General features: G+C 33.1%; 1 protein-coding gene and 1 pseudogene across 1 annotated transcript; both read left to right on the forward strand.

The window, feature by feature from the left end:
- The first annotated feature begins 3,938 nt into the window (after positions 1–3,938).
- On the forward strand, positions 3,939–7,065 carry LOC120080524 (cationic amino acid transporter 1-like). The gene is made up of 3 exons (XM_039035209.1): positions 3,939–4,359; positions 4,928–5,701; positions 6,506–7,065. Exons 1-3 carry the CDS (start codon positions 3,939–3,941, stop codon positions 7,063–7,065), a joined length of 1,755 nt encoding a protein of 584 aa, XP_038891137.1.
- Positions 7,066–10,198: 3,133 nt separating this feature from the next.
- Positions 10,199–13,657, forward strand: LOC120080525 (annotated as a pseudogene).
- The last annotated feature ends 13,754 nt before the right edge of the window (positions 13,658–27,411 follow it).

Raw genomic sequence — 27,411 nt, forward strand, 5'->3', positions numbered from 1 at the left:
TGAAAATCAGTTTGTTTATGCACTATAGCTTCGCAGTGACAACCTTGATCGAATGTGTAGGTCCACTCCTAAATCTTTGAACAAGGGTCAACATTTGAAGAAAGAAGAAGATGTGTAGATAATTTTAGTTTAATACAAAAAGGAATGTTATTTGACACTAAAGAAGATCTACAACTGGCCTTAAAAAAGTACTGCATGACAGCACACTATCAAATTTCCGTAATAGAATCGAACCAAGATATTTGGTATATGAGAAATAGTAGAATGATGGTTGTGATTGGAGGTTACATGCTTGTCGGCGCAAAACTCATGGGATGTTTGAAATTAGTAAGCTTGAAGGGGAGCACTCATGTTTTAGGCGTTCGACCAAATAAATTGAAAGGCTCAAGATTGAGTATCCCGTGGTTAGTATCCCAAGTTACAGAGTTGTCCCTCGTTGTCAATGACATCAGCATACAAAGATATGCATGAGCATATATTATATAGCTTATTGGAGGATTTTTGTTCGCTGACAAGTTGAACACTTTGTGGTATACCTTATGTTTCTTCCACTGTTGGCCAATTTTGAGCATGCTGGTACGTACTCGTGCGGTGGTGCTTGTCTTGCATGACTTTATAGAGAACTATGCCAGGCTAGTAATGCATAGACTTTGGAAATAGTAGGGTCACTAATACTGCTACAATTATGGACTTATGATAGATTTAATATTGTAGCACCACAAGTTCAGTTACAGGCCCCAAATCATGATCCACTCAGGGCCAAGTATTATTTTAGTTATATATTGTTTCCATTATCATTTTATGTAATAAAATAAATAAATTATATATTTTTTTAATCACTACATCAAATTGATTTGAGAGGTAAGCACGACCAAGATTGGCACCAAATTTATGCAAAATATCTATTGTTCTGGCATACATGTCATGATCGTTGTGCACAAGAAGAAATAACAAATGGGTCAACTGTAGATGACTACTTTTCTTCGTACGGTTCAATCACGGGACGATTTATCAAACCTGTTCACTTACTATTACTGCATAGTAAGAGTTTTAATATCTTACATTTTTCAAATGTATGATATGAACATTATTTAGTATTATTTTTTTTCATCATAAATAATAATTTTGTCCAAAATGTACACCATTATTCAATACATCACAATTTACCAGTGACGGGGGTGATGACTTGGATTAAAAAAACATTGTGTATCGGGGTTAGTGCTGAGATGTTGCACCTTTTATAAGCCTCGTTACTCCTCACTCCTTCTAAAACATGGGTACCCCTTGAGGCCCAAACCCAAGGTCCAATATGGGAGTATGGGAAGGAGAGTTAATTCCTCAACTTAACCAACGTGGGATTCTCAAAAGATATTTTTCTTTTAAGAACTCAATTTTCACCAACAGTATTAATCAAGTGATAGGAATTTAGATTTTATTTTACTGTGGCATGTTGTTCATTGTACACTTAATTTCAAACGGTTTGGAATAAATATGGTTATTCAACGATGTATATTGTCAGCCATAAGTCAATACCAATTATCAATTTTGTTTCGATGTAGATATTTTTTTGTTCGTATTGTTACTTTGCTTAGATTTGATCTTCTCTTACTTCAACGAAATGCAAACAATACATGTTTACAGGTTTTGATATCTTTAATTGTTATCGATTCTTATATCGTTGATATGGATACCAAACATAGATATCGACATCGGGAACAATATGAAGTTTCATAAATTTGTCCCCCGATCGATTATTCAAAGATATTAGGTAAATGAGAATTTATAAGAACATCAAGATATGCAATGTCGGTAACTTATTATATGACAATTAGTTTTCCTTTTTTTTTTCCTTGTCAATCGTGATGTATCAATTAAATTTTCTCAAATAAGTAAATGAATTTAGACCATTTTGTTGCTGATTTTTAGCTATCTTTATTTAATTTTATTTAAAATCTTTTCAAAATCCCTAAAAAATACTGCTCCTCAAAATCTGACTTATGTAATTAGGAAGAAAAATAATTATGTAACTAGTTTTAACTAAGTAAAGAAAAATAGAGGGTGGCGAACTAATTGAAAATTACTACTATCTATTTGATTATGAGATTTATCTCTAATTTTATGAAATTAAAAGTTTATTATGAAAATTGATAAACTGAAAAATCTTTGATCTTATGAAAAAATGACATAAAAATTCTTAAATGCGTTCATATATATGGTCTACTTATTTTTTGTGCATGCATGTTCTACTCATAGATTCCACAAATGTGAAAGTAGGTTATAATTAAGTTTGTTGATCTTATGGAAAAAATAGTAGTTTGTCTACTTCAAAGTATATGGTTACATGCAAAAAAAAATATAAAATATATGTGAAGTTTTTAAGCTAACTATCTCAATCGAGTGTTAAAAATTTGAAAAATATGTATAATATTAAATGGTTAAAGAAAAAATTTAAAGCAAACAAAAACATGTAACAAAAAAGCTTCTTTATATTACAAAAAAACTGTATGAGATATATCTTATATAAATTAAATCAAATCAGAATCCCAAATACAAATTTCCTGACTTAACTCAATTCAACTAAACTCAACACTAAATACAAACTTTTTAACTCCATGAACAATTATCACTAACTCAACAATACGCGTCAAATGTTCCCTAAATCTTTCATTAGTTTTATTTTAAAATATAATTAAGTGTTATTTTTAAGATTATATAGAAGTGTAAATGTTTTAGAGAAGGGTTTATATGAAGCTAAAACTTATATTCTCATTTTGCAGGTTCATGGAGAGGCAATTACAATGAGAGTTTTTAGCAATTAGCATGTGAAGATGGGCATCTCACCTCTAATTAACCTTCAAGTTGAATGATAATATCATGTGTTTCATTTCCATTTTCCCTTTCTTACCCTAACTCATTAGTTTAGGTCAGGTAAATACGAAATATCTTATAAAAATTGTGAGATCTCTTAAATCCTAAACAAACTTCGTCAAATCGATTTGAAATTAGGAGCTGCTAGCTGTAGTATATTGGGTTTAATAACTACTGGTTTAGATGAACCAGAATCTTCACCTAATAATTCAAAATGAAGTGGCTAAATTTAGAAGGCAGTGCTTGATACCACAAAATGTGACCTTTCAATTAACCTCCAGCTGCCAGTTGGGTTTCAAAAGAACTAGTGTTACCGCCTGTCATCGGTCATTTCTGCTTCCTTTATAACCCAATTTCCCTCTCCTCCTTTTTCTCACCTTTGTCTTGCCTTGCCTTAAAGCGAATCTCTCTCTTCTCTGATCTTCTCCGTCGCCGTCTCCAGGTCAGTTTTTTAACTTGGGATCCTCAACATTATTAGCAATGTAACTATTCTCTAGGTTTACGTTTCATTTTTTATTAGGTTTAGAATTCGTTTTGGTTCTTGCATTTTTGTTGATTGAATCTTGTACGATATGGTCCACGTTTTTCAAATTATAGGAATAATTATTTCAAGTATGACTCAAATGGATAAATATTGAAAATGAACCTATAATCGATTCGAGTACTTCCGGGATTAAATTACAAAAAACACTCCTGATTTGAATCTATAAACCATGTTGTCTTATAAATTTTTTTTCCTAACCCTAATAAACCCCAAGTTTATTTCATGTATCTCTTTATATTTGTTTACAAATAAACACAATTTTTTTTGGAAAAGAATATAATAAATGGACAATAGACCTAAAATCCATCATTTTTTTCTTACATAGTAAAAAATAAAAAATAATTCAATTAAAAAATTGTCACAAATTTTTATGTTGACAAAATGGATGCAGCCAAGTTTTTTCTAATAAAATTTGGAGGGTTAACAGGAATCTTTTTAAAATTTAGGACTTATTTTTATAATTTAATCAGTACTTGTTTCCTATAATTTCTTTTTATGATCCCTTTTTTTCCAGTGTGAACTCGGAATGGAGCAGCCAATCAGTGACGCTAATGGTGGAGAAGGGATCAGAAGAAGATCCTGTGGTTGTGGGAAGGAAGATTTTCTTCCAGAGGAGTCGTTTCAAAGTTGGGAAAATTACACAAAAGCACTGAAGGCAACCCCGGTTCGTCTGCTCGACCGGCTCACAGCCCGGTCTGCCGACCACACCGAGCTCGTCGAGATGAAGGCTCGAAGCCAGCATCAGATGAAGAAGACCCTCACATGGTGGGACCTCATGTGGTTCGGTGTCGGCGCTGTCATTGGCGCCGGAATATTTGTCCTCACCGGTCTTGAGACTAAGAAACACGCCGGCCCCGCCGTCGTTTTGTCCTATGTTGTCTCTGGCATCTCCGCCATGCTTTCTGTCTTCTGCTACACTGAGTTTGCCGTTGAGATTCCGGCTGCCGGTACATGCTTTTCTTTATATATTAATAACTAAAATAATATCTTTTTTAAAAAAAAATTATGATGTGAGATTTTTTAATTATTTTAATAATGGTGAAAAATTAGTAAAAATTAATTAAATTATTCATTTGTGAGTATTTAGTAAAATAAATTAGGGTAAAGATATAAAATATTGAAACTAAACTCAATAGCTAGGGGCAAAAAAGATAATATCCCGTAAAACTAATGCTTGATTTTTTTTTCTACTTAGAGTAAGATTTTGGGATAAGAATTAAAGTGATTAATTTTTATTGCATTTACCCATCCGAGTATTGCTTATTAGTAGATAAAAGTACCAATTATCAACTTGATACTCAATGTTTACCTGAATTATAAGTTTTCTTCCTACTTTCTCATGATTTTGATTGGAAGAATAACTTTTCGGGGTTGTTTTTCAATGAAATCAATTATAAATGGTGGTCAAAATTGTAAAGTTTAGACTTTATTTGGTTTTTGAAAATGCCTCTTCTCACATTGTTTTTCACTTATAATAATGTTTTAACAACTACTATATCATTTTTTTCCTTTCAGGTGGATCATTTGCGTACCTAAGGGTAGAATTAGGAGACTTCGTGGCATTCATCGCTGCCGGCAACATCATTCTTGAATACATTATCGGTAGCGCAGCCGTAGCCCGTTCATGGACGTCATACTTTGCCACCCTCTGCAACCACCATCCAAATGATTTCCGTGTCCATGTACCGGCATTCCCTGACGACTACAACCAACTCGATCCCATCGCCATTGTCGTCATCCTCATCATCGGCACCTTTGCCATGGTGAGCACCAAAGGTTCCTCCCGCCTCAACTACGTTGCCTCGATTTTGCATGTTGTTGTCATCCTCTTCATCATCATTGCTGGGTTGACCAAAGCCAACTCGAAAAATTTTACTCCCTTTGCCCCCTACGGCCCTCGTGGCATCTTCGTAGCTTCTGCCGTCTTGTTCTTCGCATATGTTGGATTCGACGCAGTTTCGACATTGGCAGAAGAGACTAAGAATCCAGCTAAAGATATCCCGATTGGACTTGTTGGTTCCATGGTGCTAACCACATTTGCGTATTGCATTCTTGCTGTTACGCTATGCCTCATGCAGCCATACCAACAGATCGATGCAGATGCACCGTTTTCGATGGCTTTTGAGGCTGTTGGATGGGGTTGGGCTAAATATATTGTGGCTGCTGGTGCGATTAAAGGCATGACCACTGTGTTGTTGGTCAATTCGGTTGGCCAGGCTCGGTATCTCACACACATTGCTAGAACCCACATGGTCTCCCCATGGTTTGCCAAAGTCAATGAAAAAACTGGTATGATTATTGCTAACAATTTTATTTTAAAAAATATTTAGAGGACATCTGGGTTGCACTTTATCTGGCAAATAAATAATTGTCATGCGGCAATTTTTTAAATAAAATGATTTTTTTTTTTTAAATCAAAGGGGAGAACGAGATTAGGTACAAACTAGATTGCATCTAATCATTGCTCTCTTATTTATGTTTGGTTAAACTATATAGTTAAAATTGTTCAATACATGTTCATAAGTTAGTATTAAACCACTTATTGAAGTTTGCACATTTATTGAGTAACTTGATCTTCTTCTCTTTCTTCATTTTGCACATTTATTGAAAAATCCATCCAACTTTGCATACTAATTCCAACATATTAATTCTAGACTTCATAAATAAACTCAATGTTCCAAATACCCCTTATATATACGTCATGTTTGACAATGATGTTGAAATAGATAAAATCATTTTTATCATGTTTAAAATTACTTCCAAATATATCCTTAATCATTCAAAATTCTATTGATTTTTTAAGAAAATTTTGATTTACACTTCAACTAATGCTTGATTTTATACTTTAGAAATTTGACTTTCATAGAATTAAATTTACTTTTGGATGATTAAAAATATATTTTTCAATAATTTTAAACATGACAAAGAAAATTTAAAGTTTTCAAAATTACTCCCTAAATGTGCCTTCAGTGTTAGTTTGAATTTTAAAAAGTTTTCAACATATTTTTTAACTTTTCAAAATGATTTTCTAACACGTCGATTAGATACATTAGACACAATACTGAACGATACTGTGTTTAAATTCTCAAACAGGAACTCCAGTGAACGCAACAGCATCAATGCTAATTGCAACAGCAATAATTGCCTTCTTCACAACAATGGAGATCCTCTCAAACCTTCTCTCAATTGCCACCCTCTTCATCTTCATGCTAGTAGCCATAGGTCTCATCGTCCGACGCTACTACAACAGCAGCGAAACGACTACGTCAGACCGTAACAAGCTCATAATCTGCCTAGTTCTGATAATTGGATCTTCAATCGCAACCGCTGCATACTGGGGCACAAGCGACGGTTGGGTCGGCTTTGCGGTGACTATTCCCACATGGTTCCTCTCAACTCTAGCCCTATGGCTTGGCGTCCCACAGGCCAAGAAGCCACAAGTGTGGGGCGTGCCATTTGTCCCATGGCTGCCTTCCATATCCATTGCCATCAATTTTTTCCTTCTTGGGTCCATTGATAAAGCTTCATTTGAAAGGTTTGGGATATGGACTGGGATTCTCTTGATTTACTATTTCTTGTTTGGATTGCATGCATCTTATGACATTGCCATGGAGTCCAAGACCCAAGCAAGAGAAATTAATGGAAGTGTGTGAAATGGGAGAAGATTTGAATGGCTTATGGGAATTGGAATTGGGATAATACTGATCAAGAAGAAGAAATTGAAATTATTTCTACTTTGAAAAAAGGATCTCTTATTAATGGCTTAGTAGTGAGAAATTTTATATTCTTATTATTATTATGCAAAATGGTCAAGTTATGCATGTTAGTTTTTATTCTCTTTGTATATATTTTATTGTACTTGTGTAATGCAATCTGATTTTTATGTCTTCCAATTTTTTTCTTCTTATTTATTTATTTCTTTTACTTCGACACAACAATAAAAAGTGGAGCAACTTCAACTTTTGATATCTTGATTGAGAGGATATATACCTTAACTAGTTGAGTTATATTGACTTGGAGTCCTTCTTTAGTTATTTAAATTTTATAGCTCAAAACATATATTTGATCAAAATTTAAATCTCTCTTATCTTCCACATATGGGTTTTCCTAATATAATGTTATTTAGACATTTGTTAATTGTTAATCATTAATATATTGGTTCTTAAAAAAATAGAAACAAGAAAAGAGAGAGAACGAAAAATGAGCATATTATCAAACGAGCGCTAAGTAATCAATTTATATAAATAGAAGTTTAAGATGATAAGGGTATTTAAATTAATACAAAATAGTCCCTTGATTTCAACTAACCTTTCAACGTTGGATAAAAGTTATAATTGAAAATTGAAATCAAGATTTTCTATTTTTTTTTTTTTTAAAAAAAAAAAAAAAAAGTTAGGCAATATAAAATATCCCCTAGATTACATATTATATATCGCAATTTAGTAGAATAAAAGTTAGAATTGTATATCAAGAACATCTAATTTAAAAGGTTAGTATGAGTAATGAAAGCAAAAGGTATATAGCAGCTGCTTTGTGGTGTACTTGGCTGGAAAGAAATAGATGAACGTCTCGAGGCACTAACAAATCTCAATACCAACTATGGGATGATATAATTTTTTTTTAAAGGTATTGTAATTAAAGTGTGGGGTGGGAGAAACGAACCTTAGACTTCGAGGTCGATGGTACAAACGCTATATCAGTTGAGCTACGCTCTTGTTGGCATGGGATGATATAATTTCATTACTTGCACTTTGGAGCACACCAAATAGAACTTTTTTTGTTAATTGAATGGTTTTCCTTTATCTTTTCTTTCTCTTTTGGGTTGAGTTGATCTCTAACTCTCGATGTATATACTGGCCTTTTTCATTGTGAATGAATGCACTTTACCAGACTTGGAAAATGATGAAAGTGTTATAAATGTGTAAATCTAATTGAAATACACCTATTGATTCTTCTTGATTCTATATATTATTAAAAAAAATTGAAAGATATATAATATTGCAAACTCATATAACATAAAGGAGAGACAGTTTTAAAAACTCGATTAAAAATAATAAAACTCAGCAAACCCATGAAACCTTGCAACACAAGCTTCAACATTCCCCATAATCATGATTCCACACAACAATTGTGTTTTAGATTACATAAAGTTTGAAAGTTTTAATTTAGCGTTAATATTTCCAAGATTATATAGAGAAATTCAAAGCTTTTCATATTTGAAAAAAAGAATAGAAAACATTAGGATGAAGCTAATCCTTAAGGAGGGTTTAGCAATTAGCATGGGAAGATGGGGATCACCTCTAATTAACCCTCATGGTGAATGATAATATACACATATGTTTCGTATTTTTTTGGATAAAGAACAATTAAAGGGAGCCGAAAGATCAATATAGGTACACCAGGATATCTCAACTAGCTAAGTTGACACATCCATCAAACCCTCATGAAGTCTCAAACCAAATAGAAAAGATTCATTGCTACTAAAAAGAGTACACAAGAGAATCAATAATACAAACAAGTAGTAAAATGAGAGGCCAGGAGAAAGTCTTCCAATTTAAAACAATAGTAGATACATCATAATTACTGAAAAGAGCGGATAGATCATAAATACATCATGTGTTTCATTTCCATTTTCCCTTCCTTATTCCAAATTCATTTTTTCACCTTCATGTATAGTGTACAAGAAATGTTAATATCTTATAAAAATGGTGAAATTTCTTCATTTTTTTTTTCCGTTGGATGCTAAACAACCTTCATCAAACCGATTTAAAATTAGGAGCCAGCTGTGGTATATTGGGTTTAATAATTACTGCTTTTGAAGAATTAGAATCTTCACCTAATAATTCTGAATGAGTAGTTAAATTTAGAAAGCAGGGCTTAATACCATAGAATGTGACCTTTCAATTAACCTCCAGATGCCTGTTGGGTATCAGAAAAACAACTACTGTTACCGCCTGTTATCGGTCATTTCTTCTTCCTTTATAACCCAATTTCCCTCCTCTCTTTTTTTCTCTCGCCTTGCCTTTCTCTTCTCCACCTCGGTTCTTGCCGATTTTGGGTCAGTTTTTCAATGTGAGATCCTCAATATTATTAACAATATAACTATTCGGTCTAGCTTTACTTTTATTTTTCATTTTTTATTAAATTTAGATCTCGTTTCGGTTCCTATAACAATTTACATTTTAAATCATTTACCTTATCATTAGCATTATCCAAATGATTGAAATGAAACTTCAATAGATGGAAGTCGAAGTAAACCTAAAATTTAAATTAAATTATCAAAGATACTTTTTAGTTGATTTTAATTATATATCCAAATTATAAAATTAAAAAAAGAATGATTAAATGTAGTCTAAGCAGCATGACAATTACTTCGATGTAACTCATTTCCTTACCTGGTAGGAAAAACAATCGAATTTAAAATTATATAAATAAATAAATAGTATGTGGTTGATTTTGATTGGTATGTAGTCTAGTTCATACAAAAATGGATACAACTCACGTTATATCTAAGTTTTTAAATTTAAAATAGCATAACATTTTAGTCCTCCGAATTTGAAGTTTGTTTCAAAATTACTCTCCGAAAGCTTTCAAATTTATTTGATGTATCTATTTAGATTTGTTTTTATATGAACAGAAATCCTTTTTAAAGAATAATGAAATAAAATTTAGAGGGTTAAAAATGAAACTTTTTAAAATTTAATTAAGACTTATTTTTGTAATTAAACCAGGCTTGTTTGCTATAGTTTCTTCATTTGATGTCTTTTTTTTCAGTGTGAAGTCGGAATGGGGCAGCCGAGCAGTGATGTTAATGATGGTGGAGAAGGGATTAGAAGAAGATCCTGTGGCTGTGGGAAGGAAGATTTTCTTCAAGAGGAGTCCTTTCAGAGTTGGGGAAATTATACAAAAGCATTGAAGGCGACCCCGGTTCGTCTGCTCGACCGGCTCACGGCCCGGTCCGCCGACCACACCGAGCTCGTCGAGATGAAGGCTCGAAGCCAGCATCAGATGAAGAAGACCCTCACATGGTGAGACCTTATGCGGTTTGGCGTCGGTGCCGTCATTGGCGCCGAATATTCGTCCTCACCGGTCTTGAGACTAAGAAACACGCCGGCCCCGCCGTCGTTTTGTCTTATGTTGTCTCTGGCATCTCCGCCATGCTTTCCGTCTTCTGTACACTGAGTTTGCCGTTGAGATTCCGGCTGCCGGTCCGTGCTTTTCGTTATTATATTAATAACTAAAATAATATTTTTTTTAATTATGATGTTAGATTTTTTTAAATATTTTAATAATCGGCAAAAAAAAATTAGTGAAAATTAATTGGATTATTCATTGAAATTAATAAAGTGAGTATTTAGTAAAATAAGTTAGGGTAAAAATATAAATTATTTGAAAATAAACTCAATAGTTAGAGGCTAAAAGGTTACTATCCTGTAAAACTAATGCTTGATCTTGTTTTTCCTACTTGGATAAGATTTTAGGATAAGAATTAAAGTGAGAACTTTTATTGAATTCTCTCACCGCAGTATTGATTATTATTAGATAAAAATACTAATTATCATTTTAATGCTCAATGTTATCTGAATTATAATTTTTCTTCCTACTTTCTCATGATTTTGAGTGGAAGAATAACTTTTTTTTATTGTTTTTCAATGAAGTCAAATGAAATTAATTATAAATGGTGGTCAAAATTCTAAAGTTTAGACTTTATTTAGATTTTGAAAATGCCTCTTCTCACATCTTTTTCAATCTTTTCATTTTTATAGAAATATGTCAATTGGTCAAATTTCAAAATAAAATTTTTTTAGTTTTAATCTTTAGTTGTATTGCTTGAATTTTAGAAAAAAAATTTAAAGACGAAAAATTATTTAACAAAACGAAAGAAATGAGACATTGAGTCCTTCGGTTTATAGATCTATCAAAGAATGTAGCAACATATTCATAGATATTTCAATCATTGATTATATGAAACAATTATAATAATGTTTTAACAACTACTATATCATTTTTTTTCCTTTCAGGTGGATCATTTGCGTACCTAAGGGTAGAATTAAGAGACTTTGTGGCATTCGTCGCTGCCGGCAACATCATTCTTGAATACATTATCGGTAGCGCAGCCGTAGCCCGTTCATGGACGTCATACTTTGCCACCCTCTGCAACCACCATCCAAATGATTTTCGTGTCCATGTACCGGCTTTCCCTGATGACTACAACCAACTCGATCCCATCGCCATTGTCGTCATCCTCATCATCGGCACCTTTGCCATGGTGAGCACCAAAGGTTCCTCCCGCCTCAACTACGTTGCCTCGATTTTGCATGTTGTTGTCATCCTCTTCATCATCATTGCTGGGTTGACCAAAGCCAACTCGAAAAATTTTACTCCCTTTGCCCCCTACGGCCCTCGTGGCATCTTCGTAGCTTCTGCCGTCTTGTTCTTCGCATATGTTGGATTCGACGCAGTTTCGACATTGGCAGAAGAGACTAAGAATCCAGCTAAAGATATCCCGATTGGACTTGTTGGTTCCATGGTGCTAACCACATTTGCGTATTGCATTCTTGCTGTTACGCTATGCCTCATGCAGCCATACCAACAGATCGATGCAGATGCACCGTTTTCGATGGCTTTTGAGGCTGTTGGATGGGGTTGGGCTAAATATATTGTGGCTGCTGGTGCGATTAAAGGCATGACCACTGTGTTGTTGGTCAATTCGGTTGGCCAGGCTCAGTATCTCACACACATTGCTAGAACCCACATGGTCTCCCCATGGTTTGCCGAAGTCAATGAAAAAACTGGTATGATTATTGCTAACAATTTTATTTAAAAAAATATTTAGAGAACATCTGGGTTGCACTTCATCTTTCAACGGTCAAATAAAAAATTGTCGTATGCTAATTTTTTAAAAAAAAATTATTTTTTTTTAAATCAAAGGGGAGAACGGGATTACATGCAAACTAGGCTACGCTGAATCATTGTTCTCTTATTTATGTTTGGTTAAACTATATAGTCGAAATTGTTCAATACATCTTCGTAAGTTAGTGTTAAACCACTTATTGAAATTTGCACATTTATTGAGTAACTCGATCTTCTTCTATTTCTTCATTTTACACTTTTATTGAAAAATCCATCTTACAACTCTGCATACTCTAAACACATACTTTCTAACTCCAACGTATTAACTCCAAACTTTATAAGTAAATTCAGTGTTCTAAATACCCCTTTATATATATATATCATGTTTGACAGTGATGTTGAAATAGCTAAAATTATTTTTTATCATGTTTAAAATTCTTCTAAACATATCCTTAATCATTCAAAATCATATTGATTTTTTAAGAAAAACTTATTTACACTTCAACTAATACTTGATTTTACACTTTACAAATTTGACTTTCATAGCATTAAATTTGTTTTTAGATGATTAAAAACATGTTTTTCAATAATATTAAACCTGACAAAGTAATTTTAAACTTTCCAAAATTACTCCTAAATGTGCCTTCAGCGTTAGTTTGAATTTTGAAAAGTTTTCAACATGTGTTTTAATCTTTCAAAATGATTCTCTAACCTGTCGATTAGATATATTAGACACAGCATTGAACGATCCTGCTTCAATATATATTGTTAAATCACCTTTTGTCTGACATTATACGTTGGTAACAAAAATTGAGTGTTTAATTCCTCAAACAGGAACTCCAGTGAACGCAACAGCATCAATGCTAATTGCAACAGCAATAATTGCCTTCTTCACAACAATGGAGATCCTCTCAAACCTTCTCTCAATCGCCACCCTCTTCATCTTCATGCTAGTAGCCATAGGTCTCATCATTCGACGCTACTATAGCAGCGGTGAGACGACGACGTCGGACCACAACAAGCTCATAATCTGCCTAGTTCTGATAATTGGGTCTTCAATCGCCACCGTCGCTTACTGGGGCACAAGCGACGGCTGGGTCGGCTTTGCAGTGACCATTCCCACATGGTTCCTCTCAACTCTAGCCCTATGGATCGGCGTCCCACTGGCCAAGAAGCCGAGTGTGGGGCGTGCCATTGGTCCCATGGCTGCCTACATTATCCATTGCCATTAACTTTTTCCTTCTTGGGTCCATTGATAAAGCTTCATTTGAAAGGTTTGGGATATGGACTGGCATTCTCTTGATTTACTATTTCTTGTTTGGCTTGCATGCTTCTTATGACACTGACATGGAATCCAAGCGCCAAGCAGGAGAAATTGATGGAAGTGTGTGAAATGGGAAAAGATTTGAATGACTTATGGGAATTGGAATTGGGATACTAATGATGAACAAGAAGAAATTGGAATTAATTCTAATTTAGAAAAGGGATCTCTTATTAATTGTTTAGTAGTAGGAAATTTTATATTCTTATTATTAATACGTTTATTGTTGTTAAAATGTTCTTATATACCTTAACTAGTTGAGTTATATATTGACGATAGAGTCCTTCTATGGTTATTTAAACTTTATAGCTAAAAATATATTTGATCAAAATTCAAATCTCTCCGTTTCACATATGTGTTGGCCTAAAATAATGTTATTTAGACATTTGTTAATCATTAATAGTTATCAAACATGTTTATGTGTTCTTGATTCTTAAAAAATGAAAGCAAGAAAGAAGAAAAAACGGATAATGAAAATATTATCAAAGGAGTCTTAGTAATCAAGTTATATAAATAAAAGTTTAAGATAATAAGGGGACATAAAGCAAAAATGGCCTCCTACTACAGTACTTTTCTCTCTCACCTCTCCCCTCACATCTACCATCGACCCTTCAGCTTCTGAGTCTTTTCCACCAACCAACATTAACCCTCCCTGCCATTTACCCTCTTTGCCATTTCTCCTGCTTCACCCCCTGTTTTTACTCCCCTTCTGTCTTTATTTTCTACGTCTTATACATTGCCTCTCATTTCATCTCCTGTCCTTTCTTTCTAACCACCTGTTTTTTTACATATGGCTTACCTTTTACACTTACCAGGAGCCTGCTATGGGTAAAAAAAGGAATTTGTTCCATCTCTGAAGAAGCACTCGCGAGGGCAAAAACTGTTATTGATCGCAGTGGGGCCATACAAATCTTTTTCGATAACGATCCTAAAAGGATTTGAATTCCCTGAAGTGGAAGTAATCGAATGGCAACTGTTTCTAATTTTCGTTTTATTGAACTTGAATATACATAGTAACAGAAACATGGATAAACAAGGAGAACTAAGCACGCTTTTCTACTCTAAATTTAGAGAGGAAAAAAGGAAACGCAAAACTAATCCATGAAGAACCGTCTTCTAGCTTCCTCTCCCGTTCACAGCACCAACTCAATCTTCTCCTCACGAACTAATCAACCACATACACAGCAGCAAGATCGGAATCCAAACACCACCACAATGTCTTCCTCATTATTCTCCAAGGTGAGAATCAACCGGAAGTGTATGGGCTTCTGCGGCTTAATTTTGATGAAGGGGGAGTTTAGATATTGAGAGAATTTGGCAGAAGGAGAAGAAGATGATGAGAGGATTTTTCACAGAACAAACTTATGTGTGAAAAATGATTTCATCCAACTCATCTCCCACGCATATGAGAGATCAGGGAAATAACTTCCCACTAAATCAAATTAACTTCCCTAAAGAGTTATTGTTTTTAAATTCAAAATTCAAAAACAATTATAATTTAATTATATTAATAAACTAATATTATTAAACTATATATTATATCTCATATAATATATAACTTATAGTTTATTATATCACACATAATATAACTTATAGTTTTTTTTATGAATCATATTCATATAATTAATATTTGAATCATTTTCAAATATTTATTTCACTCATTAAAACTTTATATTATAATGTATCATATGCATTATAATAATTGTATTCTATTATAATAATTGTATCCTATACAATTAATTCTCTTTATAAATTTGAACAACCAAATCAATCCAAAATTAATTTGATTCTCATTAATCCTTATTGAGCTAACAATGGGACCTTATGGATCTATAGATTGAAGCTCCAATGATACTTGATTAATTAACTAAACTCTTTAATTAAATTAATTAACCTTCATTAACTATCGGTCACTCCATTAAAGACCGATAACTGCACTCTTCGCACTAAATATATATATTTATGTGTCCATTGGATAAAACAAATCAATAGTGTGTTGACCCTTCAAATTGCTCGTAAGTACAGTTGGGTCAAAATTACTATTTTACCCCTATAGTTACATCTAACTTTTTAAGTACCATTGATCCCTCTAGTAAACATATAGTCATAGTCCAACTATAACTTAACCCCTCTCGGGCCAGGAGAGGGTATGGCACTACCTTGTTGAGAACCCAGAATTAGCTCTTAAGGGAGTAATTTATTTACTTACCCTAACAATTGGGAAGAAGCGAATTTCTTCTTGTGTGGTTGTGTTTTCAACTTCCCACTTGGACGAATCCCTCAAATGGTAGGCATATTGAGTCAGCGAATTTGGCCACTCTCATCCATGCAGATCAAAGACCGTCTTCATAGACAGGAGTTCACAGCTCACTCAGGATTAAGGTCAAATCACCTATGGTCATCCTAGTTAAATGTAAGCCTCTTTTAGCAATGGTGTCACTAGAAGAAATTCGGGCTTTAATGTCGGTTAGAAAAAGTGAAATTGGATGTATAATATCGGTTTAAAAAAATGGATCTTTAATGTCGGTTTTAAACTAACATTGAAGATAGGCTTTAATGTTGGTTTAAAACCGACATTAAAGGTGTAATGTTTTTTTCCTTATTTTATTAAATAATATATCCCTAATATCGCACTCCTTCTCAATTCCTTTACGCCCAAACCCTATCTCTGTCGCGTCGTTACTCATTCTTCCGCTTTCTTCGCTCGTCGTCGATCGTTCTTCAGCTTTCTTCGCTCGCCAACGATCGTTCTTCAACTTTCTTCGCTCGTCGTCGATCCCCTTCACGTCGTCGCTCGCCCGTGTCCGTCGATCTCCTTCTCTTCCATGAGAGGTGAGTATTTAAACCTCTGATCATTTGCAACTCCTTTCATGTTTGAGTAGTGTTGGAATTTTGAGCAGTGTTATCTACAACCTCTGATCATTTGCAACTTCTTCCATGTTTGAGCAGTGTTGAAATTTTGAGTAGTGTTATTTGCAACCTCTGAGCAGTGTTGGAAATTGAGCAGTGTTTAAGTTCTTTTTTCCTTTCCATATGCATTCTTTCACAAAACCATTTACAGGATTATTCTGAATAATCTTTGATTTCAAATGATAAAAGAAGCAAGTGAAAATTTTGACACAATGTAAACTATATACATGTTTGTAAGCAAATTTTTTTTTTGAATTCATCGTTTAGCTTGTAAAATGAATTTATTATATTGATGACATTTTGTTCATTTGATTTTGGTTGCTACATTTTTTCAAGGATAGAACTAAAGGGGAAGGGAAAATTTTATTAGGAGTGTTAATTACTCAACAGATGATGTATATTTTACTTTTTCTTATATAAATTCGCAATTTCTATAGATTATGTTAATGACATTAATTTGACTTCTCAATTGTTGTTTGTGATAATACCTGACTGAATAAAACCCAATAGTTTTAGTAGAGAGAGTGTGAGAATGTTGGATGGTTAGGGTTGATAATTAAAGTCATTTTTAGCTTGCCCACTTGAGGAAATGACATCTCCCAAACTTATAGATTAAGCCCTCTGATCAAACTAGTAGGATAATTTTGATTCCTTTTGCTAAATGATGGATAACTCTGATGATATTGAGGCTTGAATTCAGCAGACTCTAAATCTTTGTTTAGTTTTTGTGAGTCATTATCAAGTGTGAGCTTCTAGAGATTGAAAGGGCCAAACAAGTAAGAAAGATGAAAGTTTCTTTTTCTTTTTCGTTTTCATAAAACATGGAAAATGAGATGATGTATTATGCAGCAGTTATCAATGTAGCTTCTAATTGGTATACCTCTTTTATTTTGCTTAATAGATGTGTGAACTAATTGGATATTGGTTTCACTATCTCATTTTCTCTATGATTAATTCGCTTGAAATTAAAGAGTGCAAACTTTAGATTATTACTGAAGTATTTTAGTCTTTGAGTTTGCTTGTTTAACTGCATATTTAGAATTAAACATTTGTTGCTTTTAGTTAGATATTACTTGTATTTTCTGAACACAACTTCTTACTTTATTATTCAGAATAACCCTGGAGTTTTGTTTTTTTGGCTTTTCTTTTCATTGATAGGAACTGAGTCATTGATATTGACTCATACAAAATCTAAGGACACGGTTTATTATGATATTTGTTTGGATTGATATTTGTTTTGATTCAATACTTGATTTTGAGTGAAGTTTTTCATTTGTTAGATTCAAGTTTGACGTGTAAGACTAAATTTTGATTCTTGGGGATTTGGAAGGAAGATAGGAATATTACATTGGATGTGTTTTAAGAAGGTTGACAAGTGGAGAAGGTGCACCCAACACAAAAAGGACTTCATAACAACATTAATAATAAGGACAAGGTAATATTTATAAGATGTTTATCTTAAAAGTCTAGTTGTTCTAAATTTGTTGATGTTGCATATTTTACGATCATAATTTTATGCTTTTAAATTTTTCCTTGTTATTATTATTATTATTATTATTATTATTATTATTATNTTATTATTATTATTATTATTATTATTATTATTATTATTATTATTATTATTATTATTATTTGTAGATTAAGTTGCATATTTTACGATCATGGATAAGTCATGGATGAAAATGAATAGAATGTCAGCTGAGTATGGTTTAAGGGTCGAGGTGTTTATTAAAAATGGTCTACAACATTCAAATATACCGAATGTCATGAGTTGTCCATGTTTGAAGTGTGTTAATGCTAAGACTCTAGATGTGAACAAAATAAGAAAACACTTATTTTTTAATGCTATAGATCAAAGTTATCAGACATGGATTTTTCATGGTGAATCATTACCGATTAAGAGAAACAATGAAAATGTGTCTACTAGTGAAAGAGACGAAGTTGATGAGGATGATGTTGATGTTGATGACACAATTGGAATGTTTGAGGCTGCATACAATAACTATTTTAGTGGAAAATCCGATAATTTTGAAGAATTATTAAATGATGCGAAGAAACCATTTACTATGTTATAAAAAGAGATTATTCATTTGTTGGTTTGGTCTTATACAAACTTTTTGTATAGGTATACTCTTACTCACATGTCTCCATATGAATGAGCGGGGCCAGATCATTAGTAACACTTTACAACGATTGTAACAATTACAAAGCGGGTCGTATCCATAGTGTTGCTAGGATAAGGTACCTAACATTATCTATCTACTACAGACCGTTCAGGTTATTACTTAAACATGATCCACTTGTATGTCTCCATATACATGTTTAAGTTACATCCAATAACCTTGGATCTTAGTTTAATGGTTTTGGGTTAATGCAACTAAATGTCAAATAAAATAACACTTAATTTATTAAAAAAATAATATGTTTGTACAAGTACAATTTACAAACTACATGTTGGGTTGTATGTCCTAAAACTCGTAGTTTGTAAAGTTAAACATTTTCTATTATCAATAAAGATGTTATTTAAATATTTCTTATTGAATTTGTAAATTACACTTGTAAAGACTAAATCCAATAAACTAAGATCCATGGCTATTATATGAATACTTGAACTTTATGTGGAGACATAAAAGTGGATCAGGTTCTAGTAAATAGTCAAAATGATCTATAGTATACGAATAAGGTTGAGTGCCTTATTTTAGTAACACTATCGGATGCGGCTCACTCTGTAGTTGTTACAATTTGTTGTAAGATGCTACGAACGAAGTGATCTTGATTCGTTCATGTACAGACATGAGGAGTGGGGGCGTCCTATGCAATGAGTTTATGTATGATCGGACCAAGAAATAAGTCACTCTTACTTTATAACATTTTTTACTGTTTAAGACTGACTATTTCTCTTAGATGACCTAGGTAACTCGATCTTAATCTTGAGCTAACTATGAACTTCTATTTATTCAGGATTATCCTTTGATCTGCATAGGTGAGAGTAGTCCAACATCACTGCTTAATAAGCCTTCCATTTTGGGATAAGATTGGATAGACAGCTGGGGACATAGTTCTGTAAGATGGAAATCACGCCTACCCGATTTAGGGATAGAAGGAAGGTTGTTCTCTTAAGTGTTGAATCCAAATCTTGAACAAGGGACCCCACCCTCTCATTGGCCCGAGAGGAATCCGATTTAGTGATTGGATCACGAACTAATTGTTCGTTAGAGTATCAGTGGAACTTAAGGAGTAAGACGTAATTTCAGGGGTAAAACAACATTTGACCCAGTCGTTATTACAAACAACCTGTGAAAAGTTGACTTACTAATTATGGTTAAATCAAGTAGACACAAATATATCTATAGTGAGAAGAGTGCAACTATCGAGCTATAGTGATGTGACTCAATAATTAATGAATATTGATTAACTTGGTCTAAAGAATTTTAGCCAATTAATCTTAAATCGTTGGACTCATAATCTGTAGGTCCATAAGGTCCCTCTACTAGCTCATAAAACATGAACACCTTGAATTAGTAAATTGAATGAATTTGGAATGATATCAATTTGAAATCTTCAAATTGAATTTAGGGTTTGAATTTGAATAGTACAAATTCAAATTAGGGTTTGTATAATTATATTTGATATAATTAATTAACATTTAATTTATCGAAATCAAACAAAATTCGAGAGTCTATAATATTTTAATATTGATTTAAATATTAATTATATGAAAAGGATTCATATTTAAATAAGGTGTTTGATTAATTTAATATTTGATATTAAATTATTATTTAATTAATTAAAATTAAATTAATTTTCAAATTTAATTCAATTTGAGAAATTGAATTCTGAAATTTTAATTTAAATTAATTTTGGATTAATTGAAATTAATTTTCAATTTGTATTTGAAAATTGGAATTTTTCACTTAGTGGAAAAATCCAATGTTTCACCAACTAAGCAGGTGGAACTCTACAATTCACACATCTATCCCACTCAATCTTCAAGTTAGAGGTGTCTTTGACTGAATTCAATGATGCCTACATGAATAAGAAGAATAAAAACTTTTCAATTTTTCTGATAGATGTGCTAAAGTGGCTGGAAAATTGTTTCTGCTAAAAAAAAAAATTCTCTTCACCTGAAAACCCATTCTATTCCCTTCACAAAATTCACTTCAATCTTGAGTTCCACTACTCAAATTCAAGGTTGAAAATAGTAGAGAATATCTTTTGGTGGTCCACGACTTTTGGAGAAGTTTGCAGCTCAAATACGTGTTTGAAGAGGATCTTCAAAGGTATGTATTGAAACCTTCTTAATTACTTATTAACATGCTGATTTTAATATTAAAATTAAGGAATTAGAATGCTTAATGATCTTGTTTTCTTCTGTTGCTTGTTTTTTTATTCCAACAATTGGTATCGGTGCATTATTTAAGCATTCAATTCGAGTTAATTTTGGCTTGGTGGGTGTTTTTCATAAGTTGTATGAAAATGGTGAACTGATATGGTTTTTCTCAGCTTTTGCATTGTTTTCTCTTCAATTATGTTGTAATTTTTATAATTTGCTCTTGATTGATGGGCCTTAATGTATGATTAAGTGTCTGTAATTCAATTAGAGTCATTAGAGTTGCAATTATGTTGTAATTGAAGAAAGAAATGAAGAAGGTCAAGCAGCAGAAACTATTTTTTCAACCACTGCCCAATACTCGATGCACGATGCCATATTCGATGGTACTCGATGGAATTTTTTGTGAAATAATCGATGCATGATGCCATACTCGATGATACTCGATTACTCGAATACTCGATGCATGATGCCTTACTTGATGGTTGATGGCTCATACTCGATAGTATTTAGTGAAATACTCGATGCTTGATGGTACTCGATGTCATACTTGATGCACGATGGCATACTTGATGCTCATACTCGATGGTATTTAGTGAAATACTTGATGCTCGATGATATACGATGGTATACTCGATGCACGATGGCATACTCGATGCTTGAGGGCATGCTCGATGCTCGATGGTACTCGATGGTTTTTTGCTTGAGAATGTCAAAACTAATCCATATCAGTTTATGTTTAATTATTTATGCATATGATGTATGTTATAATTAAATAAATCTTGGATGTGCATATAGTATGTCATGTAGATTTAAAATCCCACCATAGGAAGCATGTTACATGCATTAAAAGTAGGTTATAAGATATTATAATACATAATATACATGCTTAGGGTTTCAATTGTTTTAATATAAGTGTTATATTAAATCATGCAGTATCTAATATATGTTATGGATGCAAAAGCATATCCAAGGATTTATAAGTTGTTATAAAATTGGATTAGACATTAAAATTCATAACAAAGATAAGTTGTATACTTAAGTAGGTTAACCATCTGTTTTAATAGTTAAAATAGGTCGACATCTTGTAAAATACGGTTACAAACTCAACCGGTATATAATCCTGTCTAAGGCTAGAGGTACTTAAGTTGATGGTCTATGAAACACCTTCTACCTGGGGATTATGGCCAAATAATTTAGCGTTGTTAACCAACTTTATGAAGCAATACATGAGCGATGTGAGGTCTTAAAACTAGTTTATCACCTAGACATCGTAGGTTAAATCCAAATATAAATGTTATACTTGGATAAACACCTAGACTTAGGTTGTTTAATTAGCTAGAACAAACTTGAGTAAAAGAATACCCAAACATATAGAACACTTCAGTGGGAGATTAACAATACATTCGATATATCATTTTTAGCTCTCACGTCCTCAAGAGTTCACACTATGAGATCATGTTCTGCTTCATGTCGATTTTACCTCGACTGCTCCATTTGAAAAGTGTTTGCATGGGTCAATAACAAGGTGAATGGGGGAAGTAGTTCATAGAAAATGGGTGAAGGAAATGTGTCAACATATACTACAGTCTCCTCCATTAGTTTGAACCGTAAGATTCCTATGTCCTGATGTCGTTTTTAGGCGACACTAGCGAGTCATTAACCGCATTGATCCCTTTGGAGGGTTGTAACATAGGATTTGGAACAACCCAAGCTTCAGAAATGAATAGGGTCTTATAGTTCCATCTTGAACATTGTCTTCCAATTTGGGCATATTCATACCGTTCTTTAACATCTGAAAAATGGTAGGTCACACTTACAGAGTTACTAAGTGTTAGTAAGTTCTTGACCGAAAATGGTAGCTAAATGTCTGTCGAAATATAAGTTATTCTGGAGATAGTATTTAGTTAAATGGAAACCTTTTGATTCTAAGGGTTGTTCATAGCTTGGGATGGTTTTGAATATAATTTGAATTTCCTGGACATTAAATTGATATGTCAATTCTGCACCTATAGTAGTATGGATGTTTGATGAAGCGGAATTAATTACAGTTGTTGATCACGTTTAAGGCAATTGTTGATCATGAATGTGATATTCACATAAGTAGATTTTCGGTTTTTAACCTATCGTGATAATTTTTTTGCGCTTTTTAATGAGACTACAATGCCATAAGCATGAATATTCTCCCACGCTAATGTCTAATTAGGTCATCGTGATGCCATCACAAAAATGCATGTGAACGCGATGACATTTAATTTTTTTCTCGCAGACTTATTTTGAGTCTTAGGTTCCCAAGAGTCGGCTGGAAGTTAATTTGTCTCCAGAAAACTAATCATTTTGCAACAAGGTTCATTGAATGGAAGGATCTCTATCCTTTAATGGGAAGATCAAGTGTCCTTTATTATTTTCCTATATTAATCGAATCGTCATCATGTCGTGCAACTCATCAGACTTAGCAACTATGATTTGTAGAAATGAGTTAGGACAATGATCCGTGTAATTGCAAGCCCAATTTCGAAAATGAAAATTTCTGTGAGTATTGAGACCCGACACCGAAATACTGGAAAGATCTTCCGACCACCAGCAACTTCTCTGACAAAGACCCAAGTGAGCAGATGAGTTAGACCGAGATTGAGTCAGATTCATTTGATGTAGACTGTGAGATTAAGGCGAGAAAGATGGCGGTTGATGCTGATGAAGTGAAACTTCCTTCGACTTATCTGGCACTGAGATGACCCCGTCTAGTTCAAAGTCTAAGAAGACATCTTCAAAGTTAGACCTCGATTATAATCCATCGATGACCCCAACCACTAAAATGGAGGAGATGAATGGTAATATCTTGAAGTATGGTTCGAGATTAGAAGCATCGATTAACTGCATGTACAATTCGTCTGCAGTTGTTGGTCCTTCCATTAGGCAGAAGAGGAAGGCTTGAATCCCATGCATCTTCATCCTCTAGTCCAACTCTGACTCTGAATCTGACCAATAGGCTATGATCTCTGACTCCACACTGACTCTGACTCTGACCAACGATGACTCTGATGACTCTTCTTCGAACTCCGATTAACTTCGACTCCGTTTATGACTCCGAAGAAAAAATGTTTTTTTGAAATTAAATATTGTATTCTACCTTTTTCCTTTTAGTATTTTTATGTAATGTCCTTTTTGTTCCTTTTTTGTATGTATTTTTTTTATTAGTTATTTCTATGTTTTTTTTGTATTTTTTAATTAACTAAATATTCCAACAAAATGAAATATCTTGGTTTCCAAAAGATTATCATTACTCTATTTTTTTTTTCAAATAAACTATTATATTTGATCAAGTAACGTAGAACTAAGGTTGAAATATATATATATATAGAGAGAGAGAGAGAGTGTGTGTGTTGACATTCAACATGCAGAAGCAATTAAAATCTTAAGCACTCTAACTACATTAATTTTATATTACAAGCATGCAAGGTCAAGATACAAACATAGGGTTTTTGAGTTTTTACCTTTAAAGAATCCTCCAATCCAGCAACTCCTTAGCTCGAAATTGATTACCAACTTATTGTAGACTATCACAAGATCTTCCCTACTATTCTCTTAGCCCTTAGATTGGATGGTGGAATCCAAAATGAGATTGATTGGAAGGAATTTTTTAGGAATTTTGTGTTTTCAGCATCAAATTTGAGAGAACCGATTTTTCTCAAAAAATTCAGTTGCAAATCAATTGCATGTTCTATCTCTCTCATATAAATGAATTTGTTTTTAAACAATTTCAATATGAAATCTGATTACGCTAGATGTTGACACCAATATACCAAAAGTTTAATGGAATTAAAGGTGGAAACTGGAAAGTGAAGTGGAAGAAGTGGGAAAACCCCACTTTCTTCTAATTTCAATCTTAATTGAATTTTGAATAAAAAATTCAATTTTAATTTGAAATCAAATTCCAAATTTTAGAAACTCGTTTTATAAAATATTAATTCAATAATTAATATTTTAAAAAATTAATTCTAATAATTTATATATAATTAATTCTAATAAATTAAAAATTAAATTAAATTAATAAATTAATTTAATATAAATATTATATCACACCAATTCCAAACATAAATCCCTATTCATGTAATTAATATTTAAATCATATTTAAATATTTTTCAACTTTCCAATCTTATTTGATTTAATAATTAAACGTATAATTATATCATATATAATTAATAATTCCCTCAACTCGAATTTGAACATTTCAAATTTTCTCATCACATTATTCTAAGGTTTAGTCCGTTTACGAAGTAATGGGGGACCTAATAGACCTACAGATCTTGAGCTCCAGCAATCAGAGATTAATTGGCTAAACTCTTTTAACCGTATTAATCAACATTCTTTAACTACCGGGTCACTCCACTAAAGCCTAGTAGTTGAACTCTTCACTGTAGATATATTTTTGTCCACTTGATTTGACCGTGATCAATAAGTCAATCCTTCACAAGTTGTTCGTATTAGCAGTTGGATCAAAATTACCATTTTACCCCTATAATACATCTTGCTCCTTAAGTCTCCACTTATCCATTAATGAACAATTGCTTTATAGTCCTACCAATAAATCGAGTTCCTCTCAATCATAGAGAGGGTGGGGCCCCTTATTCAAGACTAGTGACTAGGAGTCAATAGAACAACCTATCTGCTAACCCTGAAATGGGTAGGATTGAATTCTATCTTGCAAGACTATGTCCCCAGCTATCTACCCGGTCTTACCCCTAAAATGGGAGGCTTATTGAGCGGCAATGTTGAGTCACTCTCACCCATGTAGATTAAAGAATAATCCCGAATAAACAGGAGTTCGTAGTTAGTTTAGGATTGAAATCGAGTTACCTTAGGTCATCGAATTGAAATAGTTAGTTTTAACAGTAAATGACGTTATAAAGAAAAGTGACTATTTTATGCTCCGGTCTTATGCAAACATCTTTTGTATAGGATGCTCCCACTCGTATGTCTCTACATGAATGATTTTGGGATCACTTCGTTTGTATCAAATACAAATGGGTCACATCCTAATGTCCTTAGGATAAGGTACCCAACCTTATCCTTATACTTATAGATCGTTTTGGCTATATACTCAAATTTGATCCACTTTTATGTCTTTACATAAAGTTCAAGTATTCATGTTATAGTCAGGGGTTCGTTAGTTTATTAGATTTAGGCTATTACAAGTACAATTTACATGTTCAATAACAACTTTATTGAATAAACCTCAATAACATCTTTATAGACTATGTTTAATGTTTACAAACTACAAGTTTTAGGACATACAACCCAGTAATATATATATATATATATTACAAGATATATTGACTGTTTATTTGGTGTACATATCACCATATAAAATCCTTCGCCCATAACTGAACTGCGTACTGAAGTTTGAAAAGCGGCGTGTTCGTTTTTGTCAACCTTTTTAAAACTGTCGACCTCACATGCCAAATTGTCAACTAACATACGTATATCCATGTCTACCGTCAACAGAACACATTCATTAGACAGCACTACCACCGTCAAATTTTTGTTGACAATAACATCATCATGAGCCATAAGTTCTTCACTGGTGTTTAACGTCTCCGCCATCTCCTTCACGATCTTACCATCTACCTTATCAACCGTGTCATCAGTATGATCGAAAGGTTGGATATTTGGTTTTAAATTCACAATCTTATCTCGACTATAAGCAGTCAATACCTCCTCACATCCTTCAATCCCATCATGTAATTCATAATTAAACACATTAAATGGCTGGCATTCATCCTCATGGATAGACTGATGTTCAGGATCATCACTTATGTTCGCAGCAGCAATGTCAGTAGATTTGTACAAATTAAATTGTACATCAAATTATCTCTTCAATGATATTGTGTTAACAAACCACAAGTATCGTCAACCGTGAAAATATGGATTCTTAAAGTTACAAACCACATTCTACCTTATGGATTTCCCGAATCAATAATATTGTATTTGCTAAATCAAGCTTTATCGGATCTAACTCACTGTCTAACCTTGCAACCTAGTCTTTGACCAATATTAACTTCCTTACGACTTCATTGCAATCCCGTAATGAAGTATATCTGCTATAATCCATTGAGTTTGATGTATTATGACAAAAATCACCGTCAACACCCATGTCATTTAGCAATTGTTGGATTCTTTCATTTATAGGAATCCATTCCCTTTATGGTCCTCAAAGGTAACATCCATAAATCTACCTGGGTTCTCATTTAAAAAGTCATGGGCGTCGTAATCAGTTGATAACCTGTGAAAAAGTAAATCAGCAGCTACATTATGCACAGGTCTTTCTTGTACAGGCGCTTCCCGAAAAGTCTACTCCGATTCGAACTCATGTAATGTAATCACAATGTCCAGCTACGAAAACAAAGAAAAAGAAAACAAATAAGACAAACAAAATTTAGTTCATCTAAGTCTAAATATAGATGCCTCAAAACCAAATAACTATATAACACACAAAACTCAACATTACCCCAGGTGACTTCAATATCTCTTTGATCAGTTTCCTCATCGAGATTGGCCGAGTGGACATCCACTTAAGCATTCAA

This window comes from Benincasa hispida, chromosome 6 (genome assembly GCF_009727055.1).
Source record: "Benincasa hispida cultivar B227 chromosome 6, ASM972705v1, whole genome shotgun sequence".
NCBI lineage: Eukaryota > Viridiplantae > Streptophyta > Magnoliopsida > Cucurbitales > Cucurbitaceae > Benincasa > Benincasa hispida.

Excerpts from the sequence above, each read along its gene's own strand:
- LOC120080524 (XM_039035209.1), top strand. The coding sequence starts at position 3,939 with ATGGAGCAGCCAATCAGTGACGCTAATGGTGGAGAAGGGATCAGAAGA. Across the intron at positions 4,360-4,927 it reads CGTTGAGATTCCGGCTGCCG|GTGGATCATTTGCGTACCTA; the intron begins GTACATGCTTTT and ends TTTTCCTTTCAG. Across the intron at positions 5,702-6,505 it reads CAAAGTCAATGAAAAAACTG|GAACTCCAGTGAACGCAACA; the intron begins GTATGATTATTG and ends ATTCTCAAACAG.